Source organism: Arachis hypogaea, chromosome 18 (genome assembly GCF_003086295.3).
Source record: "Arachis hypogaea cultivar Tifrunner chromosome 18, arahy.Tifrunner.gnm2.J5K5, whole genome shotgun sequence".
In the NCBI taxonomy this organism is placed as follows: domain Eukaryota; kingdom Viridiplantae; phylum Streptophyta; class Magnoliopsida; order Fabales; family Fabaceae; genus Arachis; species Arachis hypogaea.
This window is the reverse complement of record NC_092053.1, coordinates 89728608-89738901: the sequence shown is the minus strand read 5'-3', so window position 1 is coordinate 89738901 and position 10294 is coordinate 89728608. Positions and strand designations below refer to the sequence as shown.

The 10294-nt window shown below is 39.6% G+C and overlaps 1 protein-coding gene across 3 annotated transcripts; it reads left to right on the top strand.

Moving 5' to 3' along the window:
* Positions 1 to 200: 200 nt before the first annotated feature.
* On the top strand, positions 201 to 10059 carry LOC112773185 (uncharacterized). Of its 3 annotated transcripts, XM_072225752.1 has the most exons (5): positions 201 to 371; positions 463 to 517; positions 606 to 734; positions 2942 to 4074; positions 9738 to 10059. In XM_072225752.1, exons 4-5 carry the CDS (start codon positions 2949 to 2951, stop codon positions 9761 to 9763), a joined length of 1152 nt encoding a protein of 383 aa, XP_072081853.1. In that variant the 5' UTR covers positions 201 to 371; positions 463 to 517; positions 606 to 734; positions 2942 to 2948; the 3' UTR covers positions 9764 to 10059. The 3 variants fall into 3 exon arrangements, with proteins under 3 accessions (XP_072081853.1, XP_072081854.1, XP_025674029.2); XM_072225753.1 differs by lacking the exons at positions 201 to 371; positions 463 to 517 and adding an exon at positions 7984 to 8038 and having other exon boundaries at positions 604 to 734; positions 9738 to 9959; XM_025818244.2 differs by lacking the exons at positions 201 to 371; positions 463 to 517; positions 9738 to 10059 and adding exons at positions 7984 to 8038; positions 8127 to 8258 and having other exon boundaries at positions 604 to 734.
* The last annotated feature ends 235 nt before the right edge of the window (positions 10060 to 10294 follow it).

The following is a 10294-nucleotide window of genomic DNA, read 5'->3' as shown; positions in this document are numbered from 1 at the left end:
TTTTTTAATAAGGAGGATTAGAAATGCGAATATTATATCAAAATAGGGTAGAGCTCATCGAAACGAGAATTTTGACACTAATTTTGAAGAAAACGGTCCAAGAATGGACCGAAAGGACCGAACCGGTTGAACCGGACCCGAACCGGGCTGTCGGTTCAACCGGACTAGCCCATTAAAAAGAGCCACGGGCTCATTTTCTCTTCATTTCCCTCAGCGACGCAGCAAGCCTCCCAGGGAAGAGAAGAAGAGAAATTCGTTTACGTGAAATTCAATTTCCCGTAACTCCTCCGTTCGAGCTCCGATCGCCGCACCGTTTGCGGCCACGCGTTCACCGCGTCGAGCTCTACATTTCTACCGGAACAATTTCATAGGTAACTTGCTATTTCACTCTCAGCTTCATCTTCCCCCAATTTTCGAATTTTAAGTGGGAATATTGAATTTCTTTGATTTCTGATGTTTTAGGATCCAATTAGCTTGAGAGAAACGTTCACTCTTGCTTATGTGAAGCTTGGGTAAGGTGAGGATATGATAATTCTATTTTAATTTCATTAAATTTGAGCTTTGAGTATTAAATTGGGTATATATGTATTATGAATGTGTATTAGGTTGAAAATAAATAATTGGAGCTTGAAATTGTGAATACTGGAACTTGGAGGAAGCGGATTAGTTGAGTTTTGAGGGGCTGTTTTGGTTTTGAATAAATAGCTTTGGTCGTTACGTGGAAATCGGCTAAGGTATGGTTTAGGTTTCTTGCATTTAATATATAATGTTCTGTGAAAACTTAGGCTAGATGACCATTGGATAAGTTGGAATGCAGGTGTATGTTTAATGTTTAGTAATTTATCGATGAATATATTTGGTTGAAGTTTATTGGATAATTAGTTTTTAATTTTGGATGGTGAATGTTGTTATGTTAATTTGGAGAGAATTATGGTTGAATGTTATTGTTGATTAACTAATGATTTGGTGAATTATTGATTTGAGGTATAACTATTGTGGAGGTTGTTGTGATAATGAGGTATTTTGTGTTAAAAGCCTAGGATTTGTGAACTATGATCCTTAGTTGAATTTTGGTTGTTGGATTTGAATATTGTATGAGTTTAATTGTTGATTTGAAGTAGATTTATTGTGGTGATTGTTATGATGATGAGGAAGGGTATGTTGAATTGAAAAGAAAGCAGGTTTGGACCCGAAAAGGGTGGCAAAGTCCGAGTTTTAGAGGAGATGCTGCCGAAATTTTATAAAAAATTAGAGATTTTATTTAGATGATTATTTAAAAGAGATTTAGATTTAAAGGTTATATGGTTTGATTTTGAGTTATTAAGATAGTGAGTATGTTTTAAGTTTGAAGTTTGATTCTTAGAAAAGAATGAATTATGTTTTGAATTGAAACTATTGATGGATGGAATGGGAGGTGATATAATGAAGGATAAGGATTGAATATGTTTAATGTATGATGATGAATGAGATGCAATTGGGAATGATGTGGATGTCGATGAATTATAATTGAATTATTTATATGGCTTATGAATTTGAATAATCTGAGATACGAGATTCCCTGGATTAAGTGCCGTGGCTTGCCACCACGTGTACCAGGTTGAAAACTCGATACTCTGTTGACCCTACGACGTAAGTGTGACCGGGCACTATATAAATTCCCGGGAATGTTACCCCCATTGAGCAATATTGATTATTTGAGAAAAATCTATGCATAGACTCTTGGGGATGCACGTCGGGGGACAGTCTAAGGACAATTCAGACTTGTCGGGTTGGCTGGATAACCGACAGATGAGCCTCATCAGCCATAGGACAGGCATGCATCATATGCATATTACTTGAATTACTTGCTTGTGCTCTAATTAGGTGTGCCTATCTGTATTTGCCATGCTAAATGTGTATTTGTTACCTGCAGTAGTTGTAATTTTCTTGTGTTTGCCTTTATCTGTTTATTTGTCTGTGAAAATGCATGATGGAATTGGAGGTATGGAGGAATGGCAGTATAGGACTTAGATTTAAGGTTAAGTTAAGTTAGGATTAAATATTTCTAGGAAACCACCTTTTATGGCTTCTGTTTAATACTTTAAGCTCTACAATCTGAGTGTCGGCGTTCTAGGATTGCCTCTGGCATTCCCAGGACCTTGTATATTATGTGTGTGGCACCTTTACCATACTGAGAACCTCCGGTTCTCATTCCATACTATGTTGTTAATTTTCAGATGCAGGTCGAGAGGCATCTCGTTAGGCGTCTGGACTCTTGAAGCGGAGTGGTTACTGGGATATTTTGTTATGCTATGATGTATATATATGTACTTAGTTTTCTCTCCGCATGACTTATTCTTTTTGATCCTCTTAGAGGTTTATGGAGAGGCAGGATTGTGTATATGTACTTTTGGGTTTTGGATATGTATGTATATATATGTGTAAATATTCTCCGGCCAGTCTTGACTTCGCAGGCTGAGTTAGGAGCTTGATATTTTGTATCTTTGGCACTCTATTCCTACTTCTGTTATCTTATGTTTGACAGTTACAGTTTTCTTAGCATGCAAGTTAACTCTTTCCTTGAGCGTTGCGCTTTTATCTCGCGATTTTTATTTTCCCTATCCTTCAAGGCTCCTAGCATATTATAACTCTTCGGCTATTATATGTACTTATTTTATTTTAGAGGTCGTAATACCACATCACCTTTGTTTTACGACTTAAGCGTAAAGCTTTGTGTGGTAGAGTGTAACATTAATTGTATCAGAGCAGTTCGTTCCTATAGAGCCTGAAAGACGGACTGATTGTGCTTCTGTGCATTCTCTGTATATGTGTTTATGTGCTATTAGGATATCTGATTGATATATATGGCATAAACGTTTGTGAGCATGCATTTGGAACTTAAAGCATTAGACATGCGATATTGAGACTGATCAACTTAATATCACTTGTTTGGTGTGTATAGGGACCAGATGTCGACTCGCGGACGCGGTCGCGGGCGAGGTAGAGGTAGGACAGGCACCGTTACTCCTGTACCCACAGGGACTGATCCAGTAGACTTTATGGCTGCCTTGGGAAATATGGCTGCAGCTATGCAGGCAACAGCTGAGGCACTGGGTAATCAGATAAATCAGGGTAATCATGGGAACAATAATGATGAGGACGGTCCTATGACACTTGCTACATTTCTGAAAGTTCGCCCTCCGACTTTTAGGGGAACCTCAAATCCAACTGATGCAGATAATTGGATTCAGGCTATGGAAAGGGCGTTACAGGCACAACAGGTTCCTGAAGAGCAATGGGTTGAATTTGGGACTTATCAGTTGCAAGGTGAAGCTCAGTATTGGTGGCAGGGAACACGACGTATCCTGCAGCCTGATGGTGCTGCGATTCCTTGGGAGGTTTTCCGGACAGAGTTCTATAAGAAATACTTTCCTAATTCAGCTAGAAATGCCAAGGAACTTGAATTAATGCAGTTAAAGCAGGGACAAATGACTGTTGCTGAGTATACCAGCAAATTTGAGGAGTTATGTCGCTTTTCTCGTATCTGTCAAGGTGCGCCTGAAGATTTTGCTGAATGGAAGTGTATTAAATATGAGGGAGGTCTTCGGAGCGATATTCTGAGCTTCGTTGCCCCAATGGAGATCAGGGTATTTTCTGAATTGGTGAATAAGAGTAGGGTGGCTGAGGATTGTGTAAGGAAGGCGGCAGCAGAGAAAGGGAGTTTGAGGATGCCTTTTCAGAGGCCTTCAGGGAGGAACTTTGCTCCGAGAGGTAGGAATTTCAAACGTGGAGGTTTTGTTTCGCAGCAGACTCAGGGTCAAGGTAATTACAGAAGGCCGAATATTACTGCTAATCAAGGAAAAAGGTTTGGGAAGCAGCCACAGCAGGATCTGAATTGTCAGAAGTGTGGAAAATATCATCCTGGAGTTCCGTGTAGATTAGGACTTGGAGTGTGCTATTCCTGTGGACATCCCGGGCATATAGCCAGTAATTGCCCTGAGAAGAAGAAGTATGAGACTGGTAGGGTGCAACAGCCGGGGAGAGTATACACTACTTCTACCATTGGTGCTGAGGGATCTGAGACACTTATTAGAGGTAATTGTGAAATGGCTGGTAAAATCTTAAATGCTTTATTTGATTCAGGAGCAAGTCATTCATTTATTGCATTTGAAAAGGCCCATGAATTAAGATTGAGAATGGTGGTCTTAGGTTATGATTTGAAAGTATATAATGCTACTCATGAAGCTATGGTGACTAGGATAGAATGTCCACAAGTTCCCTTTCGAGTACAACAGCGTGAATTTGTGCATGATTTGATTTGTTTGCCTATGACTGGTCTTGATCTCATTTTGGGATTGGATTGGTTATCCAAGAATCATGTTTTGCTTGATTGTTCTGAGAAGTCAGTACAGTTTATGCCAGAAGGGTCAGAAGCACCGGTTGTGGTGAATAGTTACTATTTGAACTCTATGATAGTAAACTGTTCTGGAACCGAATGTCAGGGTATTATGTTATTAACTGCGGGAGTATCAGGTGATAATCAGAGTTTAGAGCAAATTCCGGTTGTATGTGAATTTCCAAATGTGTTTCCGGATGATATTAATGAATTCCCACCTAACCGAGAGGTTGAATTTGCAATTGAGTTGGTACCTGGATCCGGTCCAATTTCAATTACTCCTTATAGGATGTCGCCTTTAGAAATGGCTGAACTGAAAGCTCAGCTGGAAGATCTGTTGGGTAAGCATTTTATCCGACCAAGTGTTTCTCCGTGGGGAGCGCCAGTGTTACTGGTAAAGAAGAAGGATGGGAGTATGCGGCTGTGTGTCGATTATCGGCAATTGAATAAGATCACTGTGAAGAATAAATATCCGTTGCCTAGAATCGATGATCTAATGGATCAGCTACAGGGTGCCAGTGTGTTTTCTAAGATTGACCTGCGATCCGGATATCATCAGATAAGGGTTAGAGACGAGGATATTCCGAAAACTGCTTTCAGAACCCGTTATGGTCATTATGAGTATACAGTGATGTCTTTCGGGTTAACTAATGCCCCGGCAGTATTTATGGATTATATGAACAGGATTTTTCGACCGTATCTGGACAAGTTTGTTATTGTCTTCATTGATGACATTCTTGTTTATTCTAAGACTGAAGAGGAACATGCTGATCATTTGCGAACTGTGCTGCAAATTCTGAGAGACAGGAAGTTATATGCTAAGCTATCTAAATGTGAGTTCTGGAAGAGTGAAGTGAAGTTTCTTGGCCACGTGGTGAGTAAGCAGGGGGTAGCTGTGGATCCTGCTAAGGTGGAAGCAGTGATGAATTGGGAGCGACCAACTTCAGTGACAGAGATCAGGAGTTTCTTAGGTTTGGCAGGGTATTATCGCAGATTCATTAAGGGATTTTCACAGCTCGCCTTACCTTTAACTAAGTTGACTAGGAAGGATACACCTTTTATCTGGACTCCGGAATGTGAAGAGAGTTTCCAGGCATTGAAGCACAGGTTGACTACTGCACCTGTATTGGTATTACCTGAACCAAGTGAATCGTTTGAAGTGTATTGTGATGCATCTCTGAAAGGGTTGGGGTGTGTTTTGATGCAGCACCAGAATGTTGTAGCATACGCCTCACGGCAGTTAAGGCCGCATGAGATGAACTACCCGACACATGATTTAGAACTTCCTGCTGTTGTGTTTGCTTTAAAGATTTGGAGGCACTACCTCTATGGCGTTAAGTTTCATGTTTTCTCAGACCATAAGAGTTTGAAGTATCTTTTTGAGCAGAAAGAGTTGAATATGCGTCAGAGGAGGTGGATGGAGCTTCTGAAAGATTATGATTTTGAATTGAATTATCATCCAGGAAAAGCGAACGTTGTGGCGGACGCTTTGAGTCGGAAGTCTTTATATGCAGCTTGGATGATGCTACGGGAGGAAGAGTTACTAAAGGCATTTCAAGGTTTGAATTTGGGAGTTAGAGAAGAATTTGGAATTTTGTGTTTGAGTCAGTTACAGATTTCAAGTGATTTTAAATCAGAACTTCTGAAGGCTCATCAAGATAGTGAAGCGTTACGTAAGGTATTACCAGCAGTTGAACAGGGAAAACAGTGGAGAATGTCAAAAGGTCAAGATGGTTTATGGAGGTTCAAGAACCGGATTATTGTGCCTGATGTTGGAGACCTACGACAAAGTATCTTGAAGGAAGCTCACAAGAGCGGGTTTTCAATTCACCCAGGGAGCACTAAAATGTATCAGGATCTGAAAGCGATGTTCTGGTGGCCAGGTATGAAGAATGATGTGGCATTGCATGTATCTAAATGTTTAACGTGTCAGAAGGTTAAGATTGAGCATCAGAGACCATCAGGGACCCTTCAACCTTTGGAGATTCCACAATGGAAATGGGAGAGTATCGCAATGGATTTTGTGATAGGTTTGCCTAGAACCCGATCTGGTTGTGACGCTATTTGGGTGGTTGTGGATCGACTGACAAAATCAGCTCACTTTCTTCCTATCCGAATAAGTTGCACAATGGAGGAATTGGCTCGAATGTATATCAAAGAGATTGTCAGGTTGCATGGTGTGCCTTCTACTATCATATCTGACAGAGATCCTCGTTTCACATCAAGGTTCTGGGGAGCTTTTCAGCGTGCATTTGGGACTCAGTTAAGCTTGAGTACTGCGTATCACCCTCAGACAGATGGTCAGTCAGAAAGAACTATTCAGACCTTGGAAGATATGCTAAGAGCTTGTGTTTTGGACCAACCGGCGAGTTGGGACCGGTATATGCCATTAGTAGAGTTTGCTTATAATAATAGCTATCATGCGAGCATCGGAATGGCTCCATATGAGGCTCTGTATGGCAGGAAATGTCAATCTCCATTGTGTTGGTATGAAACTGGAGAAAGGAGTTTATTAGGGCCTGAGATGATAGCCGAAACGACTGAGCAGATAAAGAAGATTCGTAGTCGAATGCTTATAGCCCAAAGCCGCCAAAAGAGCTATGCTGACCAGAGGCGAAAGCCTTTGGAGTTCGAAGAAGGAGAACATGTCTTTTTGAAAGTTACACCAACCACTGGAGTGGGAAGAGCTATTAAGACCAAGAAACTGAATCCCCGTTATATTGGACCGTTTGAGATTCTGAAAAGAATTGGACCAGTGGCTTATAGAATTGCCTTACCGCCATACCTTTCGAATTTGCACGATGTGTTCCATGTGTCACAGCTTCGGAAGTATAATCCTGACGCAAGTCATGTTCTAGAACCAGAACCAATCCAAGTGAGAGAAGATCTAACACTCCCAGTAATTCCGGTGAGGATTGATGACACCAGTGTTAAACGATTACGAGGAAGGGAAGTATCATTCGTAAAAGTAGCTTGGAGACGAGCTGGTATCGAGGAACATACTTGGGAACTCGAATCAGATATGCGAAAGGACTATCCACATCTCTTTTCAGGTAACTATATTTGAATTTTGAGGGCAAAATTCTTTATTAGGTGGGTAGAATGTAAACCCCGGTTAAATTAGTAGATAATTAGTTAATAAATTATTTTTTAATAAGGAGGATTAGAAATGCGAATATTATATCAAAATAGGGTAGAGCTCATCGAAACGAGAATTTTGACACTAATTTTGAAGAAAACGGTCCAAGAATGGACCGAAAGGACCGAACCGGTTGAACCGGACCCGAACCGGGCTGTCGGTTCAACCGGACCAGCCCATTAAAAAGAGCCACGGGCTCATTTTCTCTTCATTTCCCTCAGCGACGCAGCAAGCCTCCCAGGGAAGAGAAGAAGAGAAATTCGTTTACGTGAAATTCAATTTCCCGTAACTCCTCCGTTCGAGCTCCGATCGCCGCACCGTTTGCGGCCACGCGTTCACCGCGTCGAGCTCTACATTTCTACCGGAACAATTTCATAGGTAACTTGCTATTTCACTCTCAGCTTCATCTTCCCCCAATTTTCGAATTTTAAGTGGGAATATTGAATTTCTTTGATTTCTGATGTTTTAGGATCCAATTAGCTTGAGAGAAACGTTCACTCTTGCTTATGTGAAGCTTGGGTAAGGTGAGGATATGATAATTCTATTTTAATTTCATTAAATTTGAGCTTTGAGTATTAAATTGGGTATATATGTATTATGAATGTGTATTAGGTTGAAAATAAATAATTGGAGCTTGAAATTGTGAATACTGGAACTTGGAGGAAGCGGATTAGTTGAGTTTTGAGGGGCTGTTTTGGTTTTGAATAAATAGCTTTGGTCGTTACGTGGAAATCGGCTAAGGTATGGTTTAGGTTTCTTGCATTTAATATATAATGTTCTGTGAAAACTTAGGCTAGATGACCATTGGATAAGTTGGAATGCAGGTGTATGTTTAATGTTTAGTAATTTATCGATGAATATATTTGGTTGAAGTTTATTGGATAATTAGTTTTTAATTTTGGATGGTGAATGTTGTTATGTTAATTTGGAGAGAATTATGGTTGAATGTTATTGTTGATTAACTAATGATTTGGTGAATTATTGATTTGAGGTATAACTATTGTGGAGGTTGTTGTGATAATGAGGTATTTTGTGTTAAAAGCCTAGGATTTGTGAACTATGATCCTTAGTTGAATTTTGGTTGTTGGATTTGAATATTGTATGAGTTTAATTGTTGATTTGAAGTAGATTTATTGTGGTGATTGTTATGATGATGAGGAAGGGTATGTTGAATTGAAAAGAAAGCAGGTTTGGACCCGAAAAGGGTGGCAAAGTCCGAGTTTTAGAGGAGATGCTGCCGAAATTTTATAAAAAATTAGAGATTTTATTTAGATGATTATTTAAAAGAGATTTAGATTTAAAGGTTATATGGTTTGATTTTGAGTTATTAAGATAGTGAGTATGTTTTAAGTTTGAAGTTTGATTCTTAGAAAAGAATGAATTATGTTTTGAATTGAAACTATTGATGGATGGAATGGGAGGTGATATAATGAAGGATAAGGATTGAATATGTTTAATGTATGATGATGAATGAGATGCAATTGGGAATGATGTGGATGTCGATGAATTATAATTGAATTATTTATATGGCTTATGAATTTGAATAATCTGAGATACGAGATTCCCTGGATTAAGTGCCGTGGCTTGCCACCACGTGTACCAGGTTGAAAACTCGATACTCTGTTGACCCTACGACGTAAGTGTGACCGGGCACTATATAAATTCCCGGGAATGTTACCCCCATTGAGCAATATTGATTATTTGAGAAAAATCTATGCATAGACTCTTGGGGATGCACGTCGGGGGACAGTCTAAGGACAATTCAGACTTGTCGGGTTGGCTGGATAACCGACAGATGAGCCTCATCAGCCATAGGACAGGCATGCATCATATGCATATTACTTGAATTACTTGCTTGTGCTCTAATTGGGTGTGCCTATCTGTATTTGCCATGCTAAATGTGTATTTGTTACCTGCAGTAGTTGTAACTTTCTTGTGTTTGCCTTTATCTGTTTATTTGTCTGTGAAAATGCATGATGGAATTGGAGGTATGGAGGAATGGCAGTATAGGACTTAGATTTAAGGTTAAGTTAAGTTAGGATTAAATATTTCTAGGAAACCACCTTTTATGGCTTCTGTTTAATACTTTAAGCTCTACAATCTGAGTGTCGGCGTTCTAGGATTGCCTCTGGCATTCCCAGGACCTTGTATATTATGTGTGTGGCACCTTTACCATACTGAGAACCTCCGGTTCTCATTCCATACTATGTTGTTAATTTTCAGATGCAGGTCGAGAGGCATCTCGTTAGGCGTCTGGACTCTTGAAGCGGAGTGGTTACTGGGATATTTTGTTATGCTATGATGTATATATATGTACTTAGTTTTCTCTCCGCATGACTTATTCTTTTTGATCCTCTTAGAGGTTTATGGAGAGGCAGGATTGTGTATATGTACTTTTGGGTTTTGGATATGTATGTATATATATGTGTAAATATTCTCCGGCCAGTCTTGACTTCGCAGGCTGAGTTAGGAGCTTGATATTTTGTATCTTTGGCACTCTATTCCTACTTCTGTTATCTTATGTTTGACAGTTACAGTTTTCTTAGCATGCAAGTTAACTCTTTCCTTGAGCGTTGCGCTTTTATCTCGCGATTTTTATTTTCCCTATCCTTCAAGGCTCCTAGCATATTATAACTCTTCTGCTATTATATGTACTTATTTTATTTTAGAGGTCGTAATACCACATCACCTTTGTTTTACGACTTAAGCGTAAAGCTTTGTGTGGTAGAGTGTTACAGAAAAGACAATAAGTTTTTTCTAAGACCCTATTTTTAGAACAA

Coding starts and splice junctions, on each gene's coding strand:
- LOC112773185 (XM_072225752.1), top strand. CDS start 2,949: ATGTCGACTCGCGGACGCGGTCGCGGGCGAGGTAGAGGTAGGACAGGC. Junction 4,075..9,737: donor ATCTGAGACACTTATTAGAG/GTAATTGTGAAA, acceptor GTTAATTTTCAG/ATGCAGGTCGAGAGGCATCT.